We start from the raw sequence: 16,785 nt of genomic DNA, 5'->3' as shown, positions 1-16,785 counted from the left end.
TCTGCTGCAAATCCTCTTTTAATATTTGGTATTCTCTTAGCATATTTGATTGAGACTCACTAGAATGACTGTCTAATGGTGAAAACAGCTGAGCTTGGATTTCATTTTGAACATTTTCCTTCGTAATTTTCTCCACTATGATTTTTCTCTGAAATGTGGGGCTCTGGTTCAAAAGAACTTGGTTTTCATTTGCGAGGTCTTCCAGTTTCCTCTGAGCGTTGGACCACTTGGCCTCTGCCTGCTCGATTAGCAATTTGGAATGATTTAGTTCCTGCTCACTAGCAGCTTTGTCAGCCATTACTCTCTCCAATTTGGCCTGACACTGACGAACATCATGCTCAAGCTGTGATTTCTGAAAGGTGAGATCGTCATTCAGACGCTGTTGTGTTTTTAGTTCTCCTTCCAAATTTTGCAACTGGGCTTGTCTTTCAACTAGCAAGGCCTCTTGTTCACGCACCAGCAGATTAAGTTGGTTAAGTTTTATATCCCCTGCAGTTTTTTGGAGCTCCATGCTCTCTGTCCTTTTTGCATTCTCTGCTCTCTCAAAAGCCATTTTGCTCTAAAATACAAAACAATCAGTTATCCATCATGGTACATATGATGTACAATCACATAGTCGTTTCCCCCTTTTACCAGCGTACCAAAGCAAGGTTGAGCAAGAACCAATAATTTCATCATCAATCAATAATTTCTGCCAAGTCACCTCAGGTATTACCACATTTTATTCATGCAATACTCAGATTTATCTACACAGCTTTAACTCTTCCAAAAAAGCCAAAAGAAAAGATTCTTAAAAAGCCAGCTCCTTCCCAAAATCATAAAGTCACCAGCATTACCACAATCCATAACCATGTTACTAATACATAGTAACATGACAGCCTTTGTAGAAGACACAATAAAACCATTGAGGAAGAGCTAAGAGGAAAATCTTAAAAACAAAACACACATACACATTTTTAGCAAGAGCAGTGTGAACAAGTTGAGACAGCATGAGAGCATGCAAATATGAAAGGGGCATTGAGGTATTCATCCTGAAAGTCTCTTCTGTTGTAACATGAATATTAAGAAAACTTTAAATGTGAAAATGTTACCTCCTCATCTTCTGTTCTCTTCAGGGTTTCACTTGCAAACTTGACATACTGTGTCATGAGGGTCACAAGGGCGGTGTAGCGGGTGCGAAGATCCATAAACTGCAAAAAAAAAAATAATGTTGACACATAACACACTATGTTCGTTTAGACAATTCAAATGCAAGATAATTAAGAGATTACCTCCTGCTGGATGGCATCAGAAGAGTTCTGCATCTTACGTTTCTTGAGGGGAGATTTATGCTGCGAATCAACCATCGCTCTGAAAGTCATCAGCTGGAGCTCATAATCCTAAAAAGAGAATAATGTTTGAACCCAAAGATTCTATTCTTAATAGAATAGTCATAGCATCATGCAGTGGATGAAAATGGTGGAACAACAAAGGGAAATATCATAAATGACCTTGATGGCAGATGAGCACTGTTCTGAGTACTTTTGACATTCATCAATCTGGCTCTGCTTTTGTTCTATTTCAGCAACAAGAACCTGAGGCAAACAGAACATACATACAGTACATATAAATTCATGTAAGTATGTGCAGTTTATCAGACAAAATACAAGTGCTTAAGTTAGGTACTGTCCTACCTTCTGTTTGTTCAACACTTCAGCAAGAGCTTTGCTATCTTCGGGTTTATTTTCTTGGGCCTTTATCTGTTCTGCCTCAACTTCTCGAACCCATTCATCAAGACTACTGTAGGAGTCTTTGTAGAACCTTAGGGATTTGCTGTTACCTTCCAGGTCCCTCAGCCTGGAACAAGATTGACAACCTTAATAGGCAATACACACACACACACACACACACTAAAAATACAGTGGGCCCCCGTGTTACGACAATCGGTTCCGCGGTTGGGGTCATAAGGCCAATTCGTCCTATGACGGGCAATCCAAACCTATGTTAAATAGCTAACACATTTAGAACCACGGGTAAAAACATAAAAATTGTACATATTAAAAATTGGTACGAAAAAAGTATAGTAAGTGTTACGCACATATAATATACATGTATACAATCAGAAAATATCATAAATAAAAAATATAGAAAGGATTTATTTACCAGAGTGCCGCTTGTTATGCCCATATTCCCTAATAAGGGTTAATTCCAGCATCGTTTCCATATAAATCATCTTCTCACTTCTCTCTTTACCATCACTATAAATCTTAGGACCCATGGCTAACTCTTTCAACTTTGAATTAAGCAGTATAATGCACTATAAATTCGGTTTTGTAACCACTCACAATCGAACAAAGATTTACCGTTCCGCCATCTTTGAAACAAGTGCAGCCGACCAATAGCAGACCACCATCTCCCGACCAATAGCAGACCAGCATTGTAGTCACGGGTTGCGTTGAAGCAGTTAGACGGCAACAGTAAATACGTGCAATTACCCAAAAACGCCAGCAGATGGAGGCAAAACAACACAAATACAGCCAAGCCCCTAGGGTCATGACAGTTGTTTTTGTCGCATAACCGGGAAAATGTCATAAAGAGGGGATGAAAAAAAGTCAGTATTTCACGTCGCAACATGAAAATAACGTAAATCAGGGATGTTGTAAGACGGGGGTCCACTGTACACACACATACATATATATATATATACATACAGTATATACATTTCATTTTTAGTCTTTACCTGCTATCAATTTGGGAATGAATGTTTCGCCATCTCTCGTTCAGTAGCTCTGCCTTCTCTTTATGCCAGTCCAGGTCAAAGTCACGCTCATTGTGGGCCTTAAACATGCGGTCACTGATGAGTCTGGCTTTCTGCAGTTCATCCTCCATGTCATGGAACACCTCCTGCTTTTCATCAATCTCTGTGCGCCATTGCTACATTCAAATGAAAGTAGATTTACTTAAAATGGGAGATAGCATCCTAAAGCTGTAGAGGTGAAAAATATGCACTACCTTGAGAGTGGAAATGACTGTTTCAATAGATTGAAGGTCCGAGTTATTGGCATCTTCCTCATAGAGTTTAGATTCGTAGGCCTTCACCAATGCCTCTGCACTCTGGCTATGCTTCACCACCAAACTCACTGCCTTCAGTCTGCCACACATGTCAAATACGATCTAAAAATGTATGTCTGAATGCTCCAAGCTTAATTGTTTGTTGCTTGTTGATGAATTCAAACTCACTTGTCCATATAAATCGAAGACATAGAGTGCACTTGGCTCATGCTCTCAACCACCACGCTGAGCTCGGAGGAAAGAGTCGATGCCGATGGAAAGCCGACAGCTTGTCTGAGGAACACCTCACACTTCTCGTTGATGGTATCTAAGTCCTCCTTAAATGTATTCAGCTCTTCCATTTTCTTCTGCAAAGGAAAGAAAATCATTACAATTCACTTCTTAAATGTTCCATAACAAATCAAGAGATGAACCTCTTGCTCAGTGATGCGCTGCAGACTCTGGTGCACGTCATCTCTATCAAGAGGTGTGCGGATTTTCCTGATCAGTTGCTCTTCGTGGGCCTCCAGATGCATGCGAAAGTTACGTATTTCTGAGATGTAATGATTGTACAAAGACTCTTCGTGTTCCTCTGTTTAACACACACAACCCAATAGCACATATTTAATGCAATGTTGAATATTTTATGTTTGAAATTAAAGAGAAATTTTCTCTTGCCTCTCTCTGCAGATTTGAGGAGTTCTTGGTAATATTCCTTGCAGCTTGCAACGTCCCTCTCCAGCTGAGCGCAATCAGCCACAGTGAACACCTCAGACTCCTCACAGTCTTCCAAGAACTCATCAAAATGAGACTGAAGGTTGCTCAAAACTTGCTGATGCTCACCTGGTAACATTGTTTTAAACTGCAACAGTGAAAGAAAACATAAACATAGTCATTTGTCGTGAATGATATGATGGTCAACTCCGACAGAACATACAGATGCTACATTCCAGTGGCGGATGGCGCGTATATCAGCCATGAGACAATGCCAGGAGACCACACTTTTCATGTTGATGTGGGAGTGATGCCAAAGTGAAAGGACATTCTGGTATAACTGTTCCGTTCTGAAGAAAAAGAATAGGTTATGCTTATATCAATACATTATGCACTGAATGTGGTGACCAACTAATGTATTGAAGCATTTTACCTTGAAGCCACATCCATGGCCTCTTTGTTGGGTGGGGGCACAGTGAAACAGACAGAAGGCACCATGGCCTCATTGCCTGCAGGGTTGATGACTTTCCACTTGGCACGATGAGTGTTGTTGGCTAGGACGCACTCATCATCTTTATAAATAGTTATCTGAAAAAAGTGACACAAAATCAGTCATTATTACATGTTTACCATCATGCTTGGTGGGCAAAAGGATAGGTACATGTCACCAAAAAATGAATACTTTGAGCACCATTGACATGAAAGGACATCAACAGAAATCCTACCGCGGAAAGCCATCAACGTTAATTGATGTCAACACTTTATTTATTTTCCGAGTGGGTGTTAAAAAACTAACTATTGTCAACTTTAGTCATTCTGAAAGTTCAAAGTTGGCTGGCAGCCTCTTTCTAACGGCTGGCAGTAAAAGAGTTAATAAGAATGTACCTGACTAAAAATGGTTGGCTCTAAATTGAAAATGAGAAATGCTTGGCTGAAAACCGAAACACCAGAAAAACAAACACTTTTTTTTTTAACATTTTCTCACGGCAGAGCCATCCTGCACAAGTTAGTAAATGACTAATGAAAATGATATAAAAATACATACTATTATGGCTCTGAATATTAACGCCTGTTTAAACACCCGTACTGATTTTAATGTGCTCAATTTTTTAAGGTTGTAAATATATCAGTATTCCAAAAAGTCAGGGTTTTTTTTTTTTTTTGATGTATCAACATATCAACCGTTGGAATGGAAGGCAGAAGCCTAGTTATTTGCTTAGGTAATGTAAATTTGACTAGATGGACCATTTATTCTAGGTAAGTAAAATATCAAAGTAAGTTCACCCCATCTTTTTTGTGACATATGTAAGCTTTAATCGCAATAAGAAGCTCATATTATTTAGACATTTGCCGTTATTAGCGTTTAAAGCACTGTCAGACATTTTGACTGTCTGAGTTCAAAATGTCTGACCATGGTTGAATGTGCATTGCTTACATAGTTTGTGGCTAACATTAATGTTGGACACTTGCGCCATACACAAAAATCATTGTACCTCTATCTGTCGGTAATCACAGATGGCTTTGACAGGGATGGAAGATCGAAGTGAGCTCTCAGGGTTCCTGGGCTTGAGCTGCACAATATTCTTGGCCCTACCCATCAGCCCGGCTACAGTGTTGCGGTATTGAAGAAGCTGCTCCTTCTCTTCCTAAAAAGGAATAACCCCGAAGCAGTGTTAGGGTCTTCAAGTTTTATGAAAAGCATCTCTGTAAATCTTGCACACAGTGCATGCTTGTACAGGTTTACCATGGATTCCTGAATAAGATCCTCCAGTCTGTGCAAGCTGCTGGTTCGGTCGCAGCTATACTTTCTCTGAATGGCGTCCTGCAAGCTTCTAAGGAAGTCCATGGATTCTTTGGCATCGCTGAAAAACTGCACAAAGTGTCCAGCAAAGGAGTTGTGAGCAGAGGCTACAAAAAGCATATTATATTGAATAAAAAGGAGGGTGCACCTCAAAATAAACAGCGTTCTCCTTTAGATGTTGTTCCACACATGAGCACAATTGCAGGATCCAACTCCACTGCGTTTGCATGGCAGCTTTGTATGCCTGCAAGCAACCAAAGAAATTACAAAATATCCAAGCATGAAAAGTCTCCATTGAATTTTAATAATAGCATGCAGGGTGGAGACTGTCATGTTATAATAAAAGGTTGGCTTACTTCAATAGTTAGCCTGGCTGGGTGACTCTTAAAAAGAAGACGCTCTGCCAAGTCCTGCACAGACTTGATCACTTCCTCCTTTTCATCAAGTTCCTTCATCAGATCCTGTTTAGACACATTTAAGGATTTCTGACTTACGGCAACAACAAAGAATCTGTCACTGCTTCTCCTGCACACACTAACATGTTTTAATCTGGAAGTATTCTTCAAATCCTTACAGCCGAACGGGTCAAACTCACAGCATGATAGTCTCTTTTCTTGGATACGCTGCTGTTGCGATCACTCCAGTCAAAAGCAACCTCCTCTTCCTCCTTCTCGTTGAGCCAGATGAGCTCACGCGTTGCCTGCGACACAAAGTCGTGCAGGCTTTCCAGGTGCCTTTGTCGCTCCTTTGAACACCTCTGAAGAGCAAACATTCAGAAATGTTAATTAGATAACAAATGAAGCCTTCAAAATTCAAACTGTCCCACGAAAGTGACTTACCATTAGGTTATCGTACTGCTTTTCGAGAGAGCTCAATTTTTCTGAGTAGGTTAGTTTCAAGGGCAGATTCATCTGAATCTGCAAATAATAAAACACATTAGATTTCAAATAGATATAACACTGCGGACTGATCATTCAGGATTGCTCACCTCACTCATTTTGGCCTCTTTGAGACTCGTTTGAAATTCTTCGATGGCTCTTTGTACTGCCTTGTGGTTATCTAAGTGTGCCGCCACGCTAGGCATGTCAGATCCCCACTCTGAACGATCCAACTGCAACTGAATAAAATATATACAAAATTCAGGTATAATGTAATGTATGCTAGACGAATTAAAACCCGATGCTCACCTGCATGTCCTCCACCCAGTTCAACAGGTCTTGAATGTATTTCATGTTCACTTCTTCTTCTGTCAAACTGGGGTCAGTCAGTGAGGACTTCATTAAGGGCTTGGGGATATGTATGTGCATCATTTGCCTGAGGCCACCTGGCTCCAAACTACCAGCATTGCTCATGTAGGTTTGCTCAGAGGCAGACTGCAGCCCTGGGGTCAAGGAGGGTGTAAGGCTCGAGGTGAATGTGGAGGTACTGAATCCTCCCTGGGTGAGTGTAGGAGGAAGGGCTGGTGTTAGGCCCATGTTCTGGGAGAAGCCAGAATTCAGGCTCTGTGTGATGCCTGAGATCATCATTTTGGTCTGCTCCGTTGTCAAGGTGCGGCCCTTGCTGTACACAGACGCACACTGCGCTCTCAGGGAGAGAAGATCATCGCGCAGGTTTGATACCCTGGGTTGTAAAATTGTCTCATGTCAGTATTCATCCACAATTTTCGTATGTTTAATACGAAGTCAGAAATGTGATTTTCACCTCTGAACTAGTTGATCTGTGAAGGGAAATTTCCCATCTAGAAGAATTTGAACATCCACTACTTGCTGTCTCAGGATGTTCTCACACTCCAAAAGGTAGCCAGCAATCTCAGCTTCATTTAGGAATTGGATACCAGATTCGAAACGTTTAATATCCTGAGAAAGCAAAACAAATGTGTAGTTATCATATGTAAATAACAACAATTTCAAAAGCTCAATGGTTGCTACGTACCACCATGGGAAAAGAACATGAAAAAAATAAAGTTATAATCAATGGTTTTGTTTTTTTGTCGCTTTCTTTGTCTTTTAATTATCAATTTTGTAAGGAAATATCTGATGTATAAAAATTGAACCAAATGCATTCATTGTGTAGGTTACTCTTGCCAATGTTCTCTGCCTAAATATAGAAGTTATACTACTGCTACCTCAAAGCTATAAGGTTAATATCAAGGTTATGTCACATCCACCTCCTTTGTTCATTCTGTGAACCTAAAATGTCCTTTATTTGCTCAGACTAAAAACAACTATGTCACAAGTGACTAAGAATTTGACTTGTGATACACAATTTATTAGTTTATTCATTCACAGTTTATTTTTGGCTGAAATATTAACATATTCATTTATTTTGTTAAAATTTAAAACCAAATACATACCACAAAATGTAGTATGTTTTTTGTATGAGCATGAAGTTGAATGAAAAATAATAGTACAACAAAACAAAACTTACAGATTGCAGAGAATTTCTTGCCAGTGCCAACTTGTCCTCGCCGTGAACACAGTTTCGTTGAACTCTGTTGGCAATCTGCTGCAGCATGTCAAGCCTAGAAAAAAAGCAATGTTTTATGTATCACAATGTTCAAGCAAATAAAAAAGCCAAGCATGCACTCAAAACGAAGTACATAACCCACCTGGATCCATAGACAATGTTGTTATTAAGAACAAATGGGCTGGTAATTAAGACAGGTTCCGACCTAGTTCTAGTGAAGCCATTGTCACTGGAACCATAGCTGGCAAAACTACTATTGCTAGTAGAGGAGACCCTGCTTAAGTACGCCATCTTATCTATCAAACCACTACTTCCTTGATCACCTAATCGTTCTAATACGCTGTCATGGTCCTCTGTTTGGATTCTAACCTCTAATAAAACCCAAACAGATGGAAGTAATGTCAACTTGCTCACATTTATAGTGTCAGTCAGGTGAGGAGGGTGTAAGGCCAACCCACTATGAAATAATGTTCTGTCCTCAGGGGAACCAAATCAGATAGCAGGTTGAGACAGTGCACCTTCATAAAATCTGCCAAAGGGTTGTAATTGCTGTCTCTGACAGTTTTTTAAACACACCCTTCTTTTAATGCTACTAATATGGACTGTTTAAAAACCACAAAGGCAGGGGTGGATTTGTTGGCCATGTGTACAAATTATTGTCAATAAATTTCCCAAAATAAGTTTCCATAGGAATAAGGTTCAGCATGCAAACAAACGCCAAAAAAACCCAGCAGACTAAAAATGATAACATTTAAGAGATTCGGTATGCATCAGTATTAGTATCTCTCAACCACATTCAGCACATCCTCACACTCAGTACTGTGATCCAGTGTTATGCTTGTGAATGTAACTTTCAATGGTAATTGCACTGCATCATAACGAGGGATCTTTCTAATATTTTAGCTGCCTCATTTAGCTATCTTCTATTGGCCCAAAATTTTGAAAATATCTTAGTATGATTAATTTAGTTCTACACAACTTCCGCCATATAAAAAGTACAGCCACAATAATAAATATCATTATTATGTTATTTTTTTCATTATATAAGATTGTACACATGTACAGTATACCTACCTAAGGCCACTGAGTCATTTAGAGATTAAGGATGATGTGAGGAAAGAAATTAAACCAATGTTTAAATGCATTAATCCCTGTCAGTAGACATAGACGTATACTATTAGAATTACTTTTGTCTGATTATAGCATACAAAACTTTATGAAGATAGATAAATTACTTTCGCTCACATGAAATAACACCTATCAACAATGACTAAACAGCGTCAAAAAGGGCTGATGGTTGTCAAGTCATAACTAAACATAATAATTCATGTGCCTGACTGTGTATTCAAAGAGTCACATACCTTTCTACCTCAGGCCTCAGGCTCTTTTCCCTTTCCAACATTGAAACAATTAATTTGCCCCACTCCTTCTCCACATCATTTGGGTGATGACCCGGCGGTAAATGTATTCGTCCAAACTCGATCCACACCTGACGGATGACACAAATGTGATGGGCTGGGATGCAAGAGATGTGTTTTTAACGACACGAACTAAAGCTGGTAATTTGAGATTTGCATACCTCTAACATTTTGTAGAAATTTTTGATCTTCGTCTTCTCGTTTTCCTTCAGTGGGATCTCATGTTCTTTAAATTGCAGGTATTGTGTGTAAAGTGCCTGTAAATAAATTGTGACTCAACCTAAGAGCCTTCAAACAAAATAAAAAGGTACAAACAGCGAAGAGTGGTTTGATACCTTAAGTTCAGCAGGATTGTTGGGGAATGTTCTATCAGACATTACGGCCACATTGTGTTTGATCCACTGAGTGAGGTATTTGATCATGTTCTGGTATTCCACCCATTTGATGTCAATATCCTGTTAAGAGCATAAGAATCGGTATCAGCATGTGCAGAAAAAGGGGGATGCGCTGCTGGCATTCAATGTCAACAACTTACATTGGGCCCTATTCCTTCTCCACCCTCAGGTACTCTCGGGAAGGCATCATATAGCGTGGAGACGTATGTGATGACTGACTTTTCATCAGGAGACTGAACATCTACGTCTAGTAAGAGAGGCAAGAACAAATTCCGTGACGAGAAATGGAGTGTATTGGATTGAGCAGTAGAATATGACAGCACATGTAGAAATGAATGAATGATGACACCAGTGCACTAATTGCAGTGTACGAAGCTCACACCTTCTGGGTCGAGCAGTCTGGCCACCCCAAGTTGCTCAGCCACACCAAACGCGTTTTCTAAATTCGATCGGTTGGTCTGCGTGGATACTCGGCTCATGTCAACTAAGTCGGGTCTGCAAAAGGCAGAAGATAGACATTCATGCAGAATCTGTAAAATGAACTATAGTGGGCTTAGACTGACATAACAATGACCTTAATTACCAGTAGTCAGAAATGGATTTTCTTAATTTTAAGACTTCTACTTGTTTAATTGAGCAGAACGAAGATAAAATTGCAGATAGTCTTGACTTAATACGTTGTATGAATGGCAATGGATTGATTGTACCTTCCGCCAACTAACTGAAGAGCATTTCATTGTTTAAAGTGTCAATATAAAGCTTCACAGGGGTCCAAATAAAAGTGTTCCATACCTGTATTTATGAATGATGGCATTGAAGAGCCTGCCATCTCTCCATGAAGTCGTAAAATTTTCACATCTAACGCCGACATAGCCCTCCGATACCTGTTTGGACCAGAGCAGAAGCCTCTCTTTGGCCGTCATGTCCTGGGACTCGCCTGTGACATGGATCTCTGAGATCTGCAGCAGAAATAAATTGCACAGTTGAGTCGAAAAATGCATTGATGCAAGGTCATGATATTCAGTTGAAATTCAGCATCAAAGAAACATGTTTTCCCAACCACATTATTTTACAATTAAACAATGTAACAGTAAGTGCAACAACCGCAGGAGCAGCAGATAAGTAATGTGTTATGTAATAAATGACCAAATACAGTACGGAAGCCTATGATAATTGTTAGAATAATTGTAAATATAATGATTATACATCGGCTACAAAATAGAAATGCTTGCAATGAAGAAATGCTTTGCTGTGTGAATGACTGTGGTTAGGATTATAATTATTATAGTGACTATAGATTTGCTACAAAATATAACTGCTTGCAAAGAAGAAAAGGTATGCAGTGAGAATGAGTGTGAGAAAAACTGTCTTGGTATTGTTTTGTCTCAAACAGTAGGAAGGCTGCTCAAGCCTGCCAGTTGGAGATCTCCGGCAGCTGTGACTCTTGTCGATGTCTCGTTATGCATAATATTTTATCAGAACGTCTTGCTACGTATAATATTTTATCATACATGCATTAGTTTCTCACCCACATGCTCACACATAGAAGGACAAGTACACAAGGTTCCGGCCATAGACTTGCATTTTTTCCTGCCCCTTGGGGGCCGGGACCTTATGTAGTTAGGGATGTCTGTATCAAATAAAAGAGAGAGGGGTCGGAGAGGCTGGCAGAGCGCAGTAGAATTGTCCTTGGCCAGTTCCTCTTCACTTCCCTCATGCATGAGCTGGAAAGATTGCCTTGTCTCCTTTTTTGTGTAAGTTTCTTACAAATGTCTGACAAATGAACCTGACAATAATCTATGACAGCTTTGCGTCACCTTATGCTGTATAGGTGGATTTCCGCAGTATAGCTACCAGGCTTAAAAAATATATATATATTTGCGCCAAATGTTGGCTAACATTATACTTCACGCCGATCTGAACGGCATGACAGTGATTGGACAATATTTGTTTTTTTTATGCAAAATTGGCGATGGAGTGGATTGTCATAATTTGCAAAGCAAACAATGATTTCATTGATCGGCTCTGCACTTTATATGTTGTATGATGGTTTTAAGAGGCAACAAAATGTCCTATATTTGCACTAATGTGAACTCATTTTATAAAATTTTAGGACTGTTTGCTTTTACATCAGTTCATTATTTGCACTATTTACTTGGAGCTGCAAATGAGAGTAACGCGGTGCATTACAATGCATTTTTAACCTGAAAGTACTATAAATAGTTCTGGTAAATGTGTATCAGGGTGAAGCATACAAAAACTCATGTTTACATACATTAAACACAATAACGATGATTTAGCCTAGCTGCTAACATTAGCCCCACTGTAACCATCTATTTTTGAAAGGTCTGTCCCTAACCTAGCCAATTGAACTTGAAATTGAATATTAACTTGTCATGTCTCAGGTTTACAATATAATACAAATGATTAAATGATCTGTACTGTTTTTAGACTTAAGACAACCTTCCACTGGATCTGCAATGAGCATAATGAGCTATATCTATATGGTAAATCCATATTTCCAGTTATGTTGGTGAGCATAATAAAAGTAATGCATTAGTAGTAATACAGTAATATTGTAATGTAACTAATTACTTTGAAATAACAATAATAAGTCATAAATAATGCATTATAGTTTTGAAGTAACTTACCCAACACTGCTTATGGTGTGAGCATTTGTTATTGGTTATTTTTTAACTCTTCATCCATCGTGATCAGCCCCCAAAATCCTCTAACTTATTGGAAAAGCATGGGGTTTTTTTTGTTGTTGTTTTTTTTTTTCAAAACGTCCATTGTATTTAAATAGATGAAACAAAGTCGCTAATAATGCGCTCAAAAATACTGCAGGATTACCAACAAAGCATAAGTTGTTCTGTAAATAAAACACAACAACTTAAATAGAGCGGCGAAAGATATAATAAGGATTAGTATTATTAAATGATGTTTTGGTGCCGACTAATTTAAATGTTTTGCTACATTTGTGAGTCGAGACATTGGGCTTTTACAAAGTAAAATAATGTATGGATGTGCACCTAGTATGAATCCCAACTATGGACCTTCCTAAATGATTGAAGAAATTACAGAAGGAAAGGAGTTTTTAGAGACTCAATGCATCTTATATCGTATAAACGCATGTCCAAAGGTCCTGTATTTAAAATAACAATTCACAGCATGATATGTTTACCTCCAGTTGGCTGGGAATGCATTTAGCACTTTCAATGTGCCCAGAACAGGTCCACCGCCTGGTCCTCCTGTGTGGCTGAGAGTCCCAAATAATCCTTGTGAATATTTCCTCACCCGCAGGGCCAACCTTGCCCCTCAGTGTACGTAACACATGCTCCACTGCTCCAAAACTAACAGCCCTCCTGAGCTGGCACCTGAGTAACTTCTTCACTAGCAGACCATCCGTAGCTGGGATAACTCCAGAAGAGATACAATGATGCTTCTGATCTCTAATGGACCTGAAACTTCCAACATCTGGACAGATTCTTTCAACAGTACAAATCAAGGTCTTACTAGGGGCTTCTTTAGAGGTAATTATCGAACCAAATACATGGGATTCTGGAAGACACCGGACAATGGTACTGACGTTATTTTGACTGCTTAGATGTTTATCTACCTCTGAGCATTTTTCCAGGCTGTAATTTCCTTGGATATCACACATAGGAAGATTTTTGTCACATTTGGCAAGATCAGTGGATCTGCGCTTGTTTCTCCTAAAGTAGTGATGACCTTTGAAATCCTTGGATCCTGGGATCAGCGGAGCTTTCTTGGGGTCAAGGTAGTATTCCTCCTTTGAACCGCGTACACAGCCACATATATTCCCCATAATTACTCAGTCGTTTCCAGGACTGAACTCCCAATGGCAAAAAAAAATCAGGCTCAATCTCGTCGAATCCACTGACAGGATGTCAATGAGTTTCCTTTCATTGATTCTGAGAACTGGTCAGGCTCTCGCTCACTCTTGAATGTCTCTTGTATGTCTTGCTCACTTGTGTGACAGCAGAATCCATTCTGACCTTTGAAACACTTCCCTGGCTTGGCTAATCCAGCACAAACATCATAAATGCACACGCAGCTGTGACCCACGTGTTTGCGGCTCTCAGCTGAGCAAGAACAAAAACTTGTGCACGGACCAGTTTAGTTAGGGCTGGTCCATAGACTCTTGTCGACGCAGTAAGCGAATGCAAGTGACAAGTGCCCGCTGGGTTTCCCTACATTTGTGTGTGTAATGAGGTCATGTTAGCCTAGGGAGAAATTTTGGCTCAGCAAGTCAGCCCGCTGTGACCCAGACAGCATTTCAGTCAGCTGTCAGACAATGCGAGTGGACAAGAGCATCGCTGGCAAATCCAAGCGAGCTATGTCTTTGTTTTTTAATCAAGACACAGACAATGGCACTGTCAGAGGTGCCTTTCACACCCAGTGGTTAAAACAAACTCTTTTATGTGAACACAGCAACAGCCTAGAAGCTCAGAAAGGAGCCAAACACCCAGACCAGGAAGTGATTTTCCATATCAGACCATTACATCATAAGTAGACAAGCATCCATTCATGCATCTATCTATCCATTTTCTAGAATAGAGGGATATACAGTAAATGAGGAAAATATGACATCAGCCCAGAAAATACATAGTGAACATATTGTAACACACAGCTAGACTAAAAATATCAGAGTGCGTAAGATATGAACAGGTATGTCAGGTATAGTCTACACATAGTCCGGGTTCTAGCAAATAGGCAATAGATGTCCCCGGTTCGTCCTATCTGATACACTTGCCCGTTTTTTTTTTCCTCCATTCATCCATCCATTATCTATAGCCACTTATCCTCACAAGGGTCGCAGGCTTGCTGGTGCCTATCCCAACTGGCTTCGGGCAGTAGGCGGGGGACACCCTGAACTGGTTGATAGCCAATTGCAGGGCAGACAGAGACGAACAACCATTCACGCACCTAACCACACCGAAGGAAATTCTCAATTTCTCTAAACAATTCCTCGATTGATTTTGACAGCGCTAAATAAAACAAAACATAAAAACGGAACGATATCAAGCTAACATTTTCCCAGAAAATTTGTATATTCTTACACAAGGATGAGTAAAAACAACAAACTACATTTGATCCGTGAATTATTTTGGGAAACTCTGCTCCAATTAAACAAAAATAATAAATTAAAAAAAAAATGTTCCAAGATCATTTGTCACTATTATTTCAAAAATGTGTGTATTAATTACACTATATCATTTTATATAAAACCATATAAGAGGTAGCATAATGAAGATAGTTTATAAGTGGTGTGCAGTGGTCAAAACTTTTTCCTTTTTCAATTCAGCATTTTCCTTTGACCAAAATATTAGAAACACCTCTGTCAAATATGCCTCCACAGCAAAATTACAGCAAGTTGCAAAAAAAGATACTGTGAACTTTTTTGCACACACACACAGACACTTTGTGTAGTAAAATATTATTAAATCTTATTTGTTGTCACTTAGTCACACTTAAGATTGTCACACTTTCCAAAGATTAAGCAGTCAAAACAAACAAAAGAGGGATGGATGAGTCAGTCAAAGCCAGTCAAACAGTCATAACAGTATTATAATATTGTTATGTAAGTAGTAATTTTATTATAAAGTCAAGAGTGTATTTCTAGATAAAATTGCTCACTGCTTTCTCCTGACACGCCTTACAATCAAGAAGGAACAGGCTTCTTGCTGGAGGGCTTGCGTGAGACCAAGAGCTGGCAGCACAGATGCTAACATGTCAAAGTCAAAGAAAAGCTGTCTCTGTGGTTCTTTCCAGGCAGTCTTGTCTTAAATCCAAGTATTATCATGAGAATTTTGCAGAAAATTAAAGACACGCCTAAAAATAAATAAATAAATAAATAAATCCTGGAACCGCTATCTGCACAAAAATTTCACAGATTCTTGATGTTTCTAAAGAAGTGGGTAGGCAGTTTGTTGGCTTAACTTAATACAGTATATAAGTTCCTGCCTCTTATGTGCTTGGCGAGGTAAAAATGACAAGAAAAAGAACACAGCCATGTTGGAATTGTGACTGGTATGAAAACAGTCGCCGGCTTGCTTGTGCTCATTCCAGCCATCTTCGGGCAGTAGGCGACGGACACCCTGAACTGGTTGCCGGCCAATCGCAGGATTATGAAAACAATATTTAAATAAATAGTTTTTTGAATATTTTTTTTTTTTGCTGGTGGGATCTCAAAAGTTTTGTCTAAAAAGAAAGCCCACCAAAAATGCAAGTAATAAGCAATTATTGTTTTTACCTAGCATCATACAGGTATGTAGAATCCATTGAGATTATGTATTATAGCCACTGTTTGTAGACTTATTCCAGAATTGGAGGACATTTTGGCTGTAAAATTCTTGAAAAGTAAACACTCATCAACTATCATACATCTGGATTAGTTCAGATAACAGATCAGTGGAACAATGTTTATTATATGATTCAATTAAAAAAAAAAAAAAAAAAAAAAAAACATTTTCAAATCACAGTAACAGGTTTGCATGTAACAGGGTTGTAAATCTGTGCGAATGTTAGCTTTCTCTCAGGAGTTGAAACTTTTTTAGCTAACTGTTAATAATGACTGAGAAGACAAACTTGTGTAAATAAGAAAGAAATTAAATAAATAAATCATTGTTTTATTCTGATTATATGCATAATCACAGGGTTGCATGAGGTAGCGTGAGACATTCAAGTAAGGCTGGTTATGTTATAAAAATATGAAAAATAGAAGAGAGGACATACCTTTGCTCTACCCATTATTTTGAAAAACTGTTTGATTATCTTAAATTCAGCATATCAGGTGATTCACTGTTTTCTTCTTCTTCTTCTACCATGCTAAAAAGGTTATGGTAACAAGGTAGTGTGCATGTTGTGGGACACACGTTCCATGAATAAAAATTATGAATTGACATTTCCTGTTTGTTAAAACAAATGTTTCCACAGT

The 16,785-nt window shown here is 39.0% G+C and overlaps 1 protein-coding gene across 1 annotated transcript in view; it reads right to left on the bottom strand.

Annotated features, from left to right (window-relative positions):
- dst (dystonin) overlaps positions 1-16,785 on the bottom strand; it is a 121,406-nt gene that overhangs the window by 66,483 nt on the left and 38,138 nt on the right. Inside the window, exons 9-36 of the mRNA XM_088422007.1 lie at positions 10,617-10,783; positions 10,207-10,319; positions 9,965-10,071; positions 9,765-9,884; positions 9,591-9,686; positions 9,373-9,500; positions 7,973-8,066; positions 7,247-7,401; positions 6,733-7,165; positions 6,534-6,662; positions 6,385-6,462; positions 6,141-6,302; positions 5,902-6,006; positions 5,694-5,789; positions 5,489-5,614; positions 5,238-5,390; positions 4,178-4,332; positions 3,968-4,094; positions 3,709-3,892; positions 3,465-3,622; positions 3,220-3,398; positions 2,992-3,130; positions 2,720-2,913; positions 1,674-1,836; positions 1,491-1,574; positions 1,272-1,379; positions 1,092-1,190; positions 458-559 (exon numbers count right to left, since the gene is read on the bottom strand). Coding sequence (XP_088278133.1) covers positions 458-559; positions 1,092-1,190; positions 1,272-1,379; positions 1,491-1,574; positions 1,674-1,836; positions 2,720-2,913; positions 2,992-3,130; positions 3,220-3,398; positions 3,465-3,622; positions 3,709-3,892; positions 3,968-4,094; positions 4,178-4,332; positions 5,238-5,390; positions 5,489-5,614; positions 5,694-5,789; positions 5,902-6,006; positions 6,141-6,302; positions 6,385-6,462; positions 6,534-6,662; positions 6,733-7,165; positions 7,247-7,401; positions 7,973-8,066; positions 9,373-9,500; positions 9,591-9,686; positions 9,765-9,884; positions 9,965-10,071; positions 10,207-10,319; positions 10,617-10,783 — 3,954 coding nt within the window. The remainder of the gene's footprint in view (positions 1-457; positions 560-1,091; positions 1,191-1,271; positions 1,380-1,490; positions 1,575-1,673; positions 1,837-2,719; positions 2,914-2,991; positions 3,131-3,219; positions 3,399-3,464; positions 3,623-3,708; positions 3,893-3,967; positions 4,095-4,177; positions 4,333-5,237; positions 5,391-5,488; positions 5,615-5,693; positions 5,790-5,901; positions 6,007-6,140; positions 6,303-6,384; positions 6,463-6,533; positions 6,663-6,732; positions 7,166-7,246; positions 7,402-7,972; positions 8,067-9,372; positions 9,501-9,590; positions 9,687-9,764; positions 9,885-9,964; positions 10,072-10,206; positions 10,320-10,616; positions 10,784-16,785) is intronic.

The sequence above is a fragment of the Hippichthys cyanospilos genome, chromosome 8 (genome assembly GCF_059441005.1).
Source record: "Hippichthys cyanospilos isolate Australia breed blue-spotted pipefish chromosome 8, RoL_Hcya_1.0, whole genome shotgun sequence".
Classification (NCBI taxonomy): domain Eukaryota; kingdom Metazoa; phylum Chordata; class Actinopteri; order Syngnathiformes; family Syngnathidae; genus Hippichthys; species Hippichthys cyanospilos.
The sequence above is the reverse complement of the archived record's forward strand: the minus strand, read 5'-3'. Positions and strand labels throughout refer to the sequence as shown.